Source organism: Trichoplusia ni, chromosome 16 (genome assembly GCF_003590095.1).
Source record: "Trichoplusia ni isolate ovarian cell line Hi5 chromosome 16, tn1, whole genome shotgun sequence".
Classification (NCBI taxonomy): domain Eukaryota; kingdom Metazoa; phylum Arthropoda; class Insecta; order Lepidoptera; family Noctuidae; genus Trichoplusia; species Trichoplusia ni.
In genome coordinates this window covers 9,591,817-9,606,696 of record NC_039493.1, presented here as the reverse complement: position 1 = coordinate 9,606,696, position 14,880 = coordinate 9,591,817, and the positions used below count along the sequence as shown (strand labels likewise).

Here is a 14,880-nt window from a genome sequence, read left to right as displayed (position 1 = left end):
CTGGTAAACTATACCTACTTCAGAAAACGGATAACGCTACTTTATATTTTGACTGCAAGCAAGGTTATTTGTTTTTCTATATAAAATTGAGACCCTCCGACACAACGATTTAATCCTTTAGGTACTGCGGGTAAGAGATTAAATCCTTGTGTCGGAGGGTTTCACTAAAAATCAAGTCACACGCATAAAGACACCCAGACTCGGTACAAGGATTGATGGATCACACCAACGCCTGTCCAAGGCGGATCAAGCCCGCAGCACTCGGCGCGCGGTGTGGTGACTCTTCAAGCGTCATAAGTAATTAATTATGTAATTATATTGAACAATTAATTCATTGATACTAAGTTATCGAAACAATAATAACAAACTCTGACGCAAATTCTGTTCTTAAAAGTAGGTGTCCATTTGCTAACGAGTAACTACAAAAACGCCGATAGGCGTCTGCCGCAGCGAATGGGTTAAGAAAAGGTTTAAAGCCAATCAATTTATGCTGCCGTATTGCAGTTAATTAAGCGCCTGAGGGCTAAGAATTGAATTCGAACTCCAAGGAACTAGCGCCACTTTTAAAGTAAATACTTATATTATTGCAGAAGACACGTATTGCGTTGCATGTCACGCTTGCACAATTGAAATGATATTATTTAGTAGACTATCTGCAAGGTTTGGAAACTCTTGTTTGTTCACCGCGTCAGTCATTCAATTTCTTCCTATTCTTACATATGTGAATTTAAAATGACTTATCTTACTAATATATAAAGCTGAAGAATTTGTTTGTTTGTTTGTTTGAACGCGGTAATCTCAGGAACTACTGGTTCAAATTGAAAAATTCTGTCTTGTTTTTGTGTTGAATAGACCATTAATCGAAGAAGGATATATACCATCTAGGATATATACTAGGATAGGACTAGGACTAGGATATATACGATATAGGCTATATACCATCAGGCTGACTAATAGGAGCGAAGATACAATGGAAAGAGTAATAAAATAAGGGCAGGTATAAATCATAACTTATATCTTCTATCCACGCGGACGAAGTCGCGGGCAACAGCTAGTAGGTAAATAAAAAGCTTCAACGCGAAATTAGTTATCTACTCATTCCCTAGTTCTTGCCGAGGGTATGACTTACAGATCATACAGCACCGGCTCTAAAGAAAATAATAATTTTATGGCTTTATCTAAAACATTTTTTTTTTCGAATGGCTCAAATATTGACGTTATATCAGTATATATTTTTGAATATGTTTCACTCTATTTTATCTAAGTATTACTATTGCAATAAATAAATACATGTGCAGAATCAACTATGACGAGAACTAAAAATAAAAGACAAAGGCAAAATTTAAAAACATTTATTTTGTAATGATGACTTATTATAAACTAATATTATTACTTAAATATAAATTGGCTGGTACCGGAACAAATTCTTTTTCTTGTCAACGTGCATCGAAGACAACCACTGAAAAATATCTAGTTAAGGATAATTCAGCTAACATTTCATTATTCCTATTAACTAAAGTTGAGTTTTTTTTTTAATGTTGACAAGGTACATAAAAATATACACCTACCTATTTTATATAATAAAGGATATAGTGGAAACTTATTTTTGACTTATTCTGAAATGTAAAAATATTCATCCAATAAAAATCACTTTTTATTCTTGTCTCCCTTAATTGATACTTGCATTACTCTGGTTAGGTTAGATGCTGTATATAGTGTATATGGATAAATAGAGGTGAATATCACAATGATGTGCTTAATTTACGAGAAGGTTTTGCATGTTTATTTTCTCTGAATATATATATTTTATGCCTTGTCAACAATTTGACACTTACAGGTTATAGCCACATAATGTAATAAATTCATAATGACAAGCATTAATAGCTAACTGAAACTGCATGCAAGATAAGAAAGCCTGTACCAAATAAAATAAAATAAAAAACATTAAACCAAGCAACATAAAATTACTTACCTTGAAATACATAAAAGCAATAACAAAAATGCACAAACATGCGTTAGTAAAATAAAAATGTTGAAGAAAAAAATTTCTGAAATCCTGTTAGTATGTGAAAATGCATGTGTTAATATTATAAAGAGGTAAAGTTTGTGAGGTTTTATGTATGATAGGACTTTAATAATTGCTAGTCAGAAACAACACCAACGCAAATACCATCACAATTTATGAAACAACCATGATGTAGGTTTGATAGACCAGAGTTTTTAAATCCTAGTCAATGTTAATTCAAGTTTATTGATTATTAGCATATACTACAGTCCTACAGAGTGTGAATTAATAATTATTGATTGATGAAGATAATTGCTCTGCCCCTAAGATGACCCACTGAACAAACCAGGACCAAAATAATTGTAATACATGCAATATATATTTGAATTGTGAAAAAGCTTTTGAATAGTTCCTTTTGATCTGAATAAAACTTCCACTTAAAGCTATATACTGTGAAAGAATTCATTCAAATGACTGAATAGCTTCAATAGTAAAAAAATGTATGTATGTATCTAATGAATTCTCACAAAACCTTCACACTCAGGCATAAAAGTTATCATCTTTTATAAAAAGGATACATCGTTTTGTTCTTTTCTTGTACATAATTCTATAACCACACTCTCTGCATCTGATAGGATCTCTTGGTTTAATTTCATTTTCCCTGTGGCATTCTGAAAATTTTAAATTACATACACATTTAGAACGTTTTACCGAAGTACACAAAAGCTAATGTGCAGTAGGTAACAAAATAACCTCTAGCACTTTTATGAGGAGACTTGTACTAAGATATCATTTAACTAAACGCATATATAACTTTTCTGAACTTTCTCAGCATTACTTGCTTCTAAGTTATAAAAAGTATTACCTCCACAAACGTAGATCATGGGCACTTTGGTAACCGATGATTCTTTATTGCTGGTATCAGCCATAGCTTATTGAAATACGTAGTCAATGCTTTTACGAAAACAATATTACAAGGGTATAATAGTTTACGTAGAATTCCTACCCGTGGCAGGTCAATTAGGACTAATCTGAAAATTTTTAATAATATTTCAACAAAGCAACCACATTTCAATTTAACATTGACAAGACAGTGTTGTGAGTTGTGACTTCGATATAGACTTGGTATCAAATCAGTGTTGCCAAGTCGTATTTTATTCTAATAATGGGGTTCCAAGTTTTCCTTCTGTTAAAAACATTATTTCTATTTCGTATCAGGAACACAGGGTCACGTCGTCACCAGATTTATCGCTGCAAACGAGCGACGAGGGATTCCAAAGCTCCAAGCAAAAACTTTTCGAGTCGCGGGAAATTTAAAATGGAGTCACGTGACTAGATTTGTCGCTGCATGAGGCCGCGCCTTTATTTTTTCGTTCGTTATAAAATAAACCAAAGTCTGCATACTCTGTATAATTTTTTACAGTTAATAAACAATTCATGTTAATTGTCATTGTCAATAGGTTTTGCAATAACTGTTTTAATTTTTAAGCTATTGCATAGCTTCTATCGCAGGCCTTGAGCGCGGGGACTAAATCCAGAAATTCCGTAACGAAAAAACCTCACGCTCGCCGTGCATCGTCTAACGTCGTGTCAGTTCGGCAGTCTTCGCCACGGCGCTGTGTGTCGTGCGATTAGACGTATTGTACGACTGGTTGGTTGTCATGGACTATGGAGAACAAAAATAACAGATGTGTCAGATACTGTACAATACTAATAAAATATTTTAATCCGCTTGTGATATTATTTTGAACATCTACAACGCCATTGTTTTGTTTTGATGAGTTGGTACATCCAGGAATGCAACAATGCATTATTATTACGTATACAAATATGTATAATCACCAATTTTTTCACTTGTCAAATTATGTTTACATAAACGTAAATGGTAAATGTCAAATATTAAACTGGGGTAAAACATTCAAATTTATGACACCAGTTGGCAGCACCATCGATGTGCACGTTCCCTATAGGTGTTTATGTATTTATCTACAACAATGAACGGCTAGGCGGCTGTATTTGTAAAATTTGTGTATAAAGTGTTTTGAATATGAATGAACAAAGTGCATTTATTATTAATGAAGAAAGTCACGAAAAAATAGTGAAAGAAGACGAGTGAGTACTCTATATACATTCATTTTATTATTATCACAAATGCAGTATTAATTCTAAATTGAAAATATAATACTGCTATAAAGATAACCTCCATTATTTATACCTAGATATTTTCGTTTTATAGAGAAGAAAAGCGTAAAGAGCTAAAAAGAAAAAAGACTAATGCACGTCAAAGGGCATATTATCAGCGTCAGAAAGATTTGAAAATAAATGCAGGAATAATAAAAAAAACAGTACCAAAATCAAATGCTGAACGTCAAAGGAAATTTCGTCAACATAATGCAGAAAAATCATACATGTATAGTAAGTTGTGTGTGTAAGTTGATTTAATAAATAAATAATTATAATTGCATAAGTTGATACAGAATGCTATGCAATAGCTTTACCGCAGCAGTCCCCGAGTGCCACACGTATTTTATATTTTAGCTTCATTAAAAGAAGTATAATATTACATCCACAAACAGAAAATTAAAAGGCAGCCTCTATAGTCGAATATAACGACTGTCGCTCTTAGATTTCGCTTATTCTTCATACTTGCTTTTCTTACTACATAACTTGTGTATTGTTTACTATACTTCATAAAATATAGCTTGATACCTGCGTCATCTGTCACATTGACATTATTAGGTATGCAGGATATAAAAAAAAATCGATGGTAATTATCGATGATTTTATAATTAGGTTTAATTTAATTACAAACGTTACTAAATTTAAGGAACATTTTAATATAAAACGAGCCTTTGCGCCGAACGCGGCGTGTCTTCTTAAAGATGGGACGTCGCCGGATGCAATCTTACACGAGTAGGTGAGAAATTGGATTTTATTTACACACTATTATTTTAGTTCAAATATTCACAAATGTAAATAAGAATTTGATATTAAAATATACGCACAATAAAATTAAGAATTATGTTAAATTTAATAAAGTTTTATTTAAAATATCGATAGTTTAGAGTTTTTGTTCACGATGATTCATCTCCCATCACTAATCAGGTCGGCATGCCCATAAAGTATGACATTGACACGTACTATCTGTACTATAAAAAAAATCAGGTCTTCATAGGCGTGATTTTACTGACAGCTGTCACAGGTATCAAGCTATATTATATGAAGTATAGTATAAGTATCGTTTCTTAGAAAATATCATAAAATGAACTTCTTGGATAACTTCGATCCAGAAACTTCTGCTCGAGAAAGACGCAAGCTAAATCGCAAAAGCTATTTTATGAAGTAAGTGTGAGCTGTCTTATAATACCAACCAATAAATTTTGTGTATCGTATTATATTAGTGTTTATTGACATGCTCAATTTTTATGTTTATTTTTCTATAGGCGCAAAAGCAAAAATATATATAATGAACGTGGTCTAATAACTGTAACTGGCAAAGATTTATGTGATTGTTTAGATGAGACATGCCCTGGGTGTCACTTTCCATGTTCGAAATGCAATTCCAATAAATGTGGACTTGAATGCAGGTAATTGTAAAAAACAAATTTATATTAAAGAAAAGGATAAGATTGAGGAATTAATATTTTAACTGTTTATGTCTCATAAATAATATTATTGAAAAATGTTCTCATGTATTAATGCAATTTTATTTCAGAGTAAATAGAAAATGGATGTATGACAAAATAGAAATTGAGGGAAATGATTTTGTTGTAAAAAATGATTATAAACATAAATAATTCAAAGGGTAAAATTTAAAAATGGTATTTCAATCATTGGCTAGAAGTTTGAAGAAGTATTCTACTTCATTTTCACCATCTTCAGGCAAATCAGTACAGTGGACAGCATTATGTACTATAGTCTTCCCATATTGAGCTCTTATGGAATCTGGATACAATTGACGACATAGATCCTGTAATTTGAACGTCATTTTCAAATAAATCAGATAACTATGTACTGAATTTAGTTTCATTACTATTTAACATAATATAGTAGTATAAATAGTAGTAGAGTATTGAAACAAAATAAAATGTTATGTTGTATAAGCCAAGTATATTACCGGATCTCGAGGGCCACATAGTTTTCTGAATTCACACACACAGTTAAGACTGGGATCAGTACATTTAACTTCTAATGCTATACATTTTCCTTCAGCCAGATGTATGCACATAGCCTAGAATTATCAAAGGTTTATTAATTAAACTGACATATTTATTAAAATAACCTGAACCCAATATTTACTTCGATGGTTTACAATTTTACAGAGTAAAATATTTACAAGTTAAAAAAATTTATTACTTACATTTTATATGAAATTATGTGACAACTTTTAAATCATACTAATATTGTGAAGGTGAAAGTTTGTGTCTCTTCACATTTAAGTGGCGAGGCCAACTGTGACGAAATTAGGTACAGAGGTAGGTTACCCTGGACTAACACACAATAGACTTCTCAGACAAGGCCACATTCTGAAGCTATAGCTGTCATAAAAAAATGAAAAGCAGCCGGAAATAGGTTGTAATTATATAAAGTATAAATAACCTCATATTCAGGTAACACTCCTTTATACACTTCATAAAACTCTTCAGCATTAGCAAGTTTCACAGAGAACATTGCTGTGGCCGATATATAAAATTTCCCAGAGATCGAGATCTGTTCAAAAATAGCGCCAACATTTCCATCTATAATCGCATGGGGTTTGATAACACAGCAAGTGCAGTTCTTGAATGTTGCGCGAAATGGAATTCGCGGCAGTCCTTTCTCGTATCCAAAGAATAATTCTAGCATCTGTAATATGTCTGTTATCTGTTGACTAGTTTAGCAGCAGATATTGAAAGCAAATGAATGTATACCAGGCTATGCTAGAAATCTAGAATTCGTTTGTGTAGTAAGTGCATTATATTTATTAAGTTATCGAGCGATTTATGATTTAAATACAATCATTCATTATTGAACGAAATAATATTTTTGTTGGCAATACTTACACCATTTCAAGCAGCTCTCTTTGAGATTGTATGTTAAAATTAAACAAGGAGGTACCTTAGTAGCATCCTCTATCGAATTACAACCATGTGCTACGTTTCTGAGCTTGTTTTCACCATACAACGCTCGGAGAGTGCCAGGCGCTGCGTCAGCGGGGTCGGTGGCGCCCAAACATCGCCGCCACTCTGCAATTGCGTCCGGGCCGACCAGCTCCAACCCTATTACCTCACCACTCGTAACGTAGTCAATTATAATACTGTTGAATGAATACGTGTAAGTATTGAAAGCATAATCCTTTGAACAAGACACGAAGCAAGTGTCCAGTGTCCAAAACTTGGTCCAGTGCGAGACAGTGCATACAGTGTGGCCCAGCACTCCGGATGAAATAAAAAAAAAATGAAACCACTGTAAAAGCCCCCATTATTGACACTATGCATCTAAAAAAAGCTCGATAAATTTTTCACTGAATGAAAATAACTTGAACCAAGGGGGCCCCCACTCCTTTGTTGCTTCGAGGCCTTGGGGCCACTGGGCGCCTAGGTCCGGCCCTGCGTAAAACAGCCATGACATAATGCCAGGGTCCCAAATCTTCTATGTACAACGGCCGATGAATTAATGGAAATTGAGTTTAAATGAGCGTTATTCGTGTTATTTAAAGTATTTTTCCAACACAACAATTGGAAATTTAGTACGGGGCCAGGGGTGGAACACTCACGGTCAATATAAAGAATTTTAAATTATTGTGTTGTTATTGTAAATGCTTAAGAAAATAGGAATAGTTTCAAACTTAATCCAATTGCCATTTATTCATCGTCCATTGTAAATAACAAAAGCGGGTGGTGACACGCAGAGACACATTAATAGGGTACTTGATGAGTTCTAAAAAGAAGACGTGTCCTTACGGAAGCATGCTATTTCCGGCAATTGATCGATATAGATCCATAGCAAAATCTTTGCTCATTTTGCCGTTTTTCATTCGGACAATGCGGAAGCCTTTTTTCATTATGTATGTTATTATTTTTCCATGTAAACTGGGGGATACAGGTTTAATGATTGCGAAAGTACTGAAATTAAAAGAGAATTAGGTATTATCATTCACATTCACTATACGTCTAACTGACCTATGCTTAACATCTTCTTTCTTTTACCTCTGAACATTATTAAACAACTTTATCCGAGTGGCCGGAGCGCAGTCCGTTATAAGTAGTAGTTTTGAAAATATATTAACGATATTTCCGATTTGTAGCATCTCTAACCTAAGGGTTGGAAGTTGAACTCGTTTCAAAAGATTTTTTCCTTTTTTTGCATTTATTACTTGAACGGAATTATCGAAAGGAAAAAAATTCAAGACCAATTCCATAACAGCATCTGCATCTTCGTCATACATTTCGCACAAAAATGTATATTTTTCAAAGTAATCAAACACCTGCAACAATTTTTATTATAACTTAACTCTGCGAGGCTGTCGTATACGAAACTCCGATTTCCGCCCGCTTCAAAGATTCTATTTAGGTAATTTTTTTTTTCACCCCAATACCATAGTAATACATTGTTGAGCATAATGTAGGGGAAGGCGACAAATCATTACTTGAGTTTCGTTCTCTAGTGTTTAAGTGCTTCCAGTTCACTTTAAACCAGAATTCTTTTAATATTAATTGTAAAAAATCTATTTGCGAAACTACATACCATCTTAAAAATTGAAGTAAATTACGTTGAAATAGAAACCATGAAAAGTTCACCTTCAAATCTTGTTTATTTACTTTGGTTGGTGTCAGATACTTTTGACGGAAACTTTATTTCAAAATGAAATGGCTATTGCTAAGATTCCTGGCATAAAAATAATTATTAAAACATTTCTATCGGCGTAAATACTGGTAAGGTCTGTAATAATCATATTAGTAAGGTCTGTTTAATATTGTAAAAATATTACGTGCAGATTCTAAACAAAACTCGTTTCCTGTTTTAGAGGTGTGTGTATTAAATGAGCTTAATGAGGTCACACCTCTTAAAGTTAATTTCATACAAAACATTTTTTTTGGTTAATGCAATTAGCACATTCCATACAAGGAGTACTTTGGCCATCAAAAGCTCAGTCAGACTATCAAGGATATCAGCAAAAACATTTTGACACTGACAGTTGACACACTGGTGGTTGGTGTTTGAAAGTTTGTTTGTGGATACGTGATGTTACTAAGAATTCGTTGGATTTGATGTATTAATTTTATTTGGATATTGGAGAAACGTTTGTCTAAAACAATAGTTTAGAAAAATATAACATGGTAATAAGGGATCATTTTTGTCAACGATGGCACTAATAAGTAATATGTTGATTTAACTTTTTTTAATAATAACTATTTGTTCTTCTGTGTTCAGGAAGGAGCCTACAGTGACAAATATGCCTTTATCGGAGAATGGTATGATAATCAAGCCAGTCTCATTCGTCGGTTTAATGTATTTTATTACCCTACCGACGACACGCTTGAGATGTTTGACTTAAAAAGCCGAAAAACATTCGTGAAAAGAGTAAAAGTGAATGGTATTACTTTAGATAGTTTTTATATTGGATGTACTGTATATATTTTGGGGCGCCTAATTAAGATCGTGGATTTTGCCTGTGAAAACACGAGAAATAAATTGCAGAAGGATATGCAAATGTAAGTACAGTTTTGAAGTGGTAATCCCTTAAAAAATATGTTGCCACAAACTTTTTGTTACAAAAACTTTTTACCTAATATAGCTAAAAGAAGAGGGAAAGATGATGGTTTTTCAAGTTTTATATGCCTATATATGCATGAATGAAGAGCAAATGTGGCAAAAATATTTTTTTTTTGTAATCAGTGTGTTAAAACAAATCATTATGATTTTTCTTTTCAGTACCTTTGCCATGATAAAACCAATGGCCACTAAAACAGCTGGTAAAATAGTAACTCATTTCCAAGATCATGGTCTTCGAGTATCCAAGATGAAGAAAGCTCGCCTCTCAATAGAAGATATTAATTTTATTTACCGGGCTCAAGTAACTGACCCTACTTTTCCGTAAGTGATGGGTTTCATTAGTATAAAAGTATCCTGTTTTTGTATTCTATTAGAAATAAATAATGAAATACCATACTGCACTACAGTTAGACAACATTCTTATTTCAGTTTTTTACTTGACCATCTTACTAATCAATTAGTTTATGGCTTGGAACTGGTTGGGAGAGATGCCGTGGAAGTGTGTCTTGAGACACTAGGTGTGAGGGATCCTCTGAAGGCAGCACCCGGTACTATCAGGGCCCTGTATGGTATAGATCCTGTAAGGAACTGTGTACATGCAGCCAGTAACAGAGAAGATGCTGTGTTTGTAAGTATTTACAATCTACTTCAATATGTAATTTCATTTCAAATAGATACCGTAAGTGGTCCTAATTAAGTATAGAATAATTGACTTGTTCAAAATCTTTCTTATCAGACTCTCTGCTTTGGTGAAGAACACCAGAGTGCTTTAACCTTCCTTTGTGCCTGGGACTACAAGAAACATGACCAAAAGTACCCAGAGCATTAGCATTAGGGTCTGTAGGAGAGGAAGAAAAAATACAACTCTATGCATACATCATTTAGGACAGGCTTACTTGCCTCTTTGTTCATAAAATTGTTTGCATATGCCTCGTTGACATAAGCTTCTATAATTTTGTGTTTTAAGATCATTTATGATGTCGTAAATGTACACTCAATGTTTTCCGCGACTTATTTGCGTTATTACCATATTACCGCATATGACGATGCCAATGCATTCAATAATCCTGCTACTGGGCCTGGGCCTTTTCCTATATGGGGAAGGTTTGTGCATTGATCATTTCGCAAGCTCACTGCGCATTGGCGATTTCAGATTCAAATATTCAAAATCCAGGGTCCTTCCCGATGTTTTCTTTCACTGCTTGTCACTGATGTTGTAGAATAATTAAGAAAGTGTAACTTTGGAAAAGTCGGATTGGTTGCCTGCAACGCGTGCATATACATCCATACAAAGAAAAACAAAGCCATTATTAACATTAATTTTATTTAACAGGATATTGACTACTTCTTTCCTCCCCCACCATTACGGTCCACACGTCTGAGGCTCACAGCGACCCTGTCTAACTGCACACTTTGCATAGTCAAGCCTCATGCGGTACGTGAAGGAAAACTCGGACTTGCGCTGGAAGCTATTGATGAAGGTGGATTTGAAGTCACAGCACTAAACATGTGTATTGTCGAAAACATCAATGCAGCTGAGTTCTACGAAGTGTATAAAGGAATTGTGCCCGAATATAAGGTTGGTTTACAGCCTGCGTAAATATAACAAAAAAAAAATACTACAGAATTCTAATAAATAGTGCTTTATATAGCTATTTGTCTCTAATTGATTTATTACGAAGCACTCGTAATTTAGACTAAAACTTTTTCAGGGAATGGTGGAGGAGTTAGCAAGTGGAGCGTGTGTAGCAATGGAAATAGTATCTAAAGATAAAACTTTGAACACAGCTGTTGAATTTCGAAAACTTGTTGGCCCAGCAGACCCAGTAAGTGGACATTAAGTGATCATAAGCTTAACTTTCCTTAGAATTCCAAGACCGCCTCTAGTTTTAATTCTAATAAAATAATTTTAATAGAAACGGACTCCCGCACTCTTATGATTCGGTGTTAATTGTATAAATAACTTGCTGTTGCCCGCGACTTCGTCCCCATGGGTAGAAGAGATAAGTTATGATTTACACATACCTGCCCTGTTTTTTTTTCACTTTTTACATTGTATCTTCGCTCCTATTAGTCGCAGCGTGATGGTTTATAGCCTAAAGCCTTCCTCGTTGAATGGTCTATTCATCACAAAAAGATTTTTTCAATTTTGACCAGTAGTTCCTGAGATTAGCGCGTTCAAACAAACAAACTCTTTAGCTTTATATATTAGTATAGATATAGATATAGAAGATAGAAGATAAGTATAGATAATAATTAATTTTTTTACTAAAACCGTTATTACAAAACAGACTAGTGGAAATCGCTTTATCCGTTCGGGACAGACACGTCAAACTTGTACCCTTCTTTATACGTCGGGTTTAGAAACAAACCTATCGGAATGAAGGCGATTTTCTTTAGACATAATAAACAGTTAATACATGGTTCTATCCGTTTTATAAATGTATCTTATATTTTCAGGAAGTAGCGAGACTTCTACGTCCACACACTTTGAGGGCTAAACTTGGTAAAACAAAAGTTCAAAATGCAATCCATTGCAGCGACCTGTCCGAAGACGGACTGTTGGAAGTAGAATACTTCTTTAAGATATTAGACCTATAAAATAAGGCTGATTTTTATACTAAATATTGTTACTTAACATGAAATTACAGTGTGACTGTGTGAAATACAATGCTTCAATAGATTATTAGGGTAATTGAATGATATTATTAATTATAATGAACTTTGCACAGTTTGCGCACACTATGAATAAAAGAGGTTTTTGCTAAACGGATTTAGAATTCGTTTGTGATTAAATTGTTAGTATATAATTGCACAGAAGGGGAAAACTCGCTCGTGTATACTTAATCCACGAGAAAGTTTTTGATACTTAATTTTTAGATAATGCAAAGATTACAAACAAATAATCGGTCCCTAAAAATGCTTCCACATCTTGCTTCCGTAGTTCTAGAAGAGCTCGAGATTTCTCGAAGATTCACTCAGCTTTTATAGAAGAAGAAGTAGATCAGTTCCGTCGTAAATTGTCCGTTTAATTGTTTTGTTGTGGAAGATAGCTTAAATGTAATAAATACTTTGTTTCAAACGAAGACTAGTCACTTAACAAAGGTTACGAGTTCTCATAATATTGGCACCAGCTGTAACTTTAACCCATTACAATTATGCTGTGTATAATGTGCTATTCTGCATTGTCCGCATATTTCTATTACCTCGCTCTTAGATGTTCCTCTGACGCCAGTACTATGCGCTCTGTGATGCGTTATTGCCAGTGTGGAAGTGAGATGCTGTTCGCATTGTATCGCGCCGTCTCGCTTGCACTTGTAGCAGAGCTCATAGTAAGCGCGTTGTTCACAATGTCACTCCTTAAGCCACGGCAACATTGTTTATTTAGGTGCATTTATTATATACTCAAACTATTATGTACGTGTCTTTGTGGACTTATAAAATAATATAGGTGTTTATGCGGTTATTAGACCCGTGTAGCCAATATCTGTGTTGTCAATAACATTATTAGCTGTATTATTATTGTCAATAGTCAATACTCAATAGTTATAACTGTATAACGCTGTGTCAAACGTTTTATATCAATATATTAGTTATTTATTTTACTTACATTTATTATTTTAGGTTTATGATTGTTGCCGTGTGCGAAGTAGTGTATGGCTAGATCGAACTATTCTTATGGGTATACATGTCAGTGTGAGACCCGTCAGAAAAGTTCAATAAACAAGACTGATATTATTAAGCGGTTTATAAAGCCAATATGAAACATACTCACCATGATATCATAATAAAAGTTTTCAGCTAATTTGTGTATTTATTTGACGATTACTATAATATACCTCGCTTACATTTATTAGCTGTATGTCACGACTTTCTGGAGTAACGATAACTACTCACAAGTCTGCTAAAGTAAGATCTAATTTCCATTTCGACCTATTTTCTACAACACTAAATTTTACTATCTTTCCATGAAAAAGGGTTACGCATAATGGCCCATGAATTAATACAATTTGAAACGATTTCCATTCTCTTAGCATTTTGGCATTGAAAATTCATTGTATTGACCGGTAGTGTTCCGCCCGTACTGAACTTCCAATTATTGTGTTGGAAAAATGCTTAGAATAATACAAATAGTGCCAATTTAATCTTATTTCGACTCATTCATCGGCCTTTGTAAATAGTAGAATAGTAGAGCGTTATATCGTAACGTTAGAGGAGCTTGCCTTATATAGGACAAACTAGCTCTTCGCCGGCGTCGATGTCGGTTATATCGCGTTTCCAAGAGAAAAACTATCCTATGTTCTTTCTCAAGGTCAACTCTATGTCTATACTAAATTTCATTAAAATCAGTTCAGTGGTTTAGACGTGAAAGCGTAACAGACAGACAGACAGAGTTACTTTCGCATTTATAATACTAGTAGGGATTGTTATGGAAAGAAGACAGTGAACTACAACACGTAAAGATGTGTTCCTCTTCCACAAATGAAATAGTACTGTTTTAGAAGGTAAAGTACTCGGTACTGATTATATCATAAATTGTTTTACAGTTTGTTTAAAAACTTACGATATCTAAGCAATAACATACACATAGTGTGGAAGAAAATTAAACCTTTTAAGTAATCAAACCTGCAACTGCAACACACCCGTCACTATTTAAATTTGATAGCACGTACTTACTCAATTTTGTTGTGGTGTGTCAGCTTTATTTATTTATCATCATAATACCTTTACAGTGCTAAAACTAATGCGATGTTAGGATAACTGCACAAAATATCAAGCTGTTTGTGAAAGGCAGTCGCTCTGTGTCTTGAACTCCGAAGATCAAGGCGTGAAAGATCACGAAACGCGTGTAATTGCGACTACCTTTGTAAATCTCAACCGCAGTAACGTCGCAAGCGTCGTTGATCTAAAGATACCAGGATTGATTGAGTGAAAAGTGTGCCCATCTGGGTGCATTATTTTGTGATAAAAACCACGATTTGCATATTATCAGAAAGTCTTTATCGTATCTAAGTATAAATCACAACATAATTTAATGAAGCACAACTCACGGGCATACAGAGTTGCAGTATTAAACTTTCCTAATTCAGACACTAATATACGGTGATAGATGTTGTTTG

The 14,880-nt window shown here is 34.0% G+C and overlaps 4 protein-coding genes across 7 annotated transcripts; 2 read left to right on the top strand and 2 right to left on the bottom strand.

Annotated features, from left to right (window-relative positions):
- Window positions 1-1,336: 1,336 nt before the first annotated feature.
- On the bottom strand, window positions 1,337-3,120 carry LOC113501782 (DNA-directed RNA polymerases I, II, and III subunit RPABC4). Its single transcript, XM_026883031.1, has 3 exons — window positions 2,871-3,120; window positions 2,584-2,676; window positions 1,337-1,459 (listed from the first exon to the last, which is right to left on the bottom strand). The coding sequence occupies exons 1-3, from the start codon at window positions 2,932-2,934 to the stop codon at window positions 1,437-1,439; spliced, it is 180 nt and encodes a 59-aa protein (XP_026738832.1). The 5' UTR covers window positions 2,935-3,120; the 3' UTR covers window positions 1,337-1,436.
- A 342-nt stretch (window positions 3,121-3,462) lies between these two features.
- LOC113501780 (ARL14 effector protein) lies at window positions 3,463-6,021 on the top strand. 4 transcript variants are annotated; one of them, XM_026883028.1, is made up of 6 exons: window positions 3,493-4,117; window positions 4,242-4,420; window positions 4,833-4,918; window positions 5,255-5,347; window positions 5,449-5,592; window positions 5,721-6,021. In XM_026883028.1, exons 2-6 carry the CDS (start codon window positions 4,364-4,366, stop codon window positions 5,800-5,802), a joined length of 462 nt encoding a protein of 153 aa, XP_026738829.1. In that variant the 5' UTR covers window positions 3,493-4,117; window positions 4,242-4,363; the 3' UTR covers window positions 5,803-6,021. The 4 variants fall into 4 exon arrangements, with proteins under 4 accessions (XP_026738831.1, XP_026738828.1, XP_026738829.1 ...); XM_026883029.1 differs by having other exon boundaries at window positions 4,225-4,420; XM_026883030.1 differs by lacking the exons at window positions 4,833-4,918; window positions 5,255-5,347 and having other exon boundaries at window positions 3,463-4,117; window positions 5,523-5,592.
- LOC113501779 (nucleoside diphosphate kinase 7-like) lies at window positions 5,832-8,983 on the bottom strand. Its single transcript, XM_026883026.1, has 7 exons — window positions 8,732-8,983; window positions 8,194-8,471; window positions 7,948-8,109; window positions 7,103-7,301; window positions 6,605-6,850; window positions 6,123-6,236; window positions 5,832-5,975 (listed from the first exon to the last, which is right to left on the bottom strand). The coding sequence occupies exons 1-7, from the start codon at window positions 8,732-8,734 to the stop codon at window positions 5,832-5,834; spliced, it is 1,146 nt and encodes a 381-aa protein (XP_026738827.1). The 5' UTR covers window positions 8,735-8,983.
- Window positions 8,984-9,213: 230 nt separating this feature from the next.
- LOC113501778 (nucleoside diphosphate kinase 7-like) lies at window positions 9,214-13,565 on the top strand. Its single transcript, XM_026883025.1, has 7 exons — window positions 9,214-9,324; window positions 9,419-9,699; window positions 9,920-10,081; window positions 10,190-10,388; window positions 11,094-11,339; window positions 11,473-11,586; window positions 12,221-13,565. Exons 1-7 carry the CDS (start codon window positions 9,322-9,324, stop codon window positions 12,359-12,361), a joined length of 1,146 nt encoding a protein of 381 aa, XP_026738826.1. The 5' UTR covers window positions 9,214-9,321; the 3' UTR covers window positions 12,362-13,565.
- The last annotated feature ends 1,315 nt before the right edge of the window (window positions 13,566-14,880 follow it).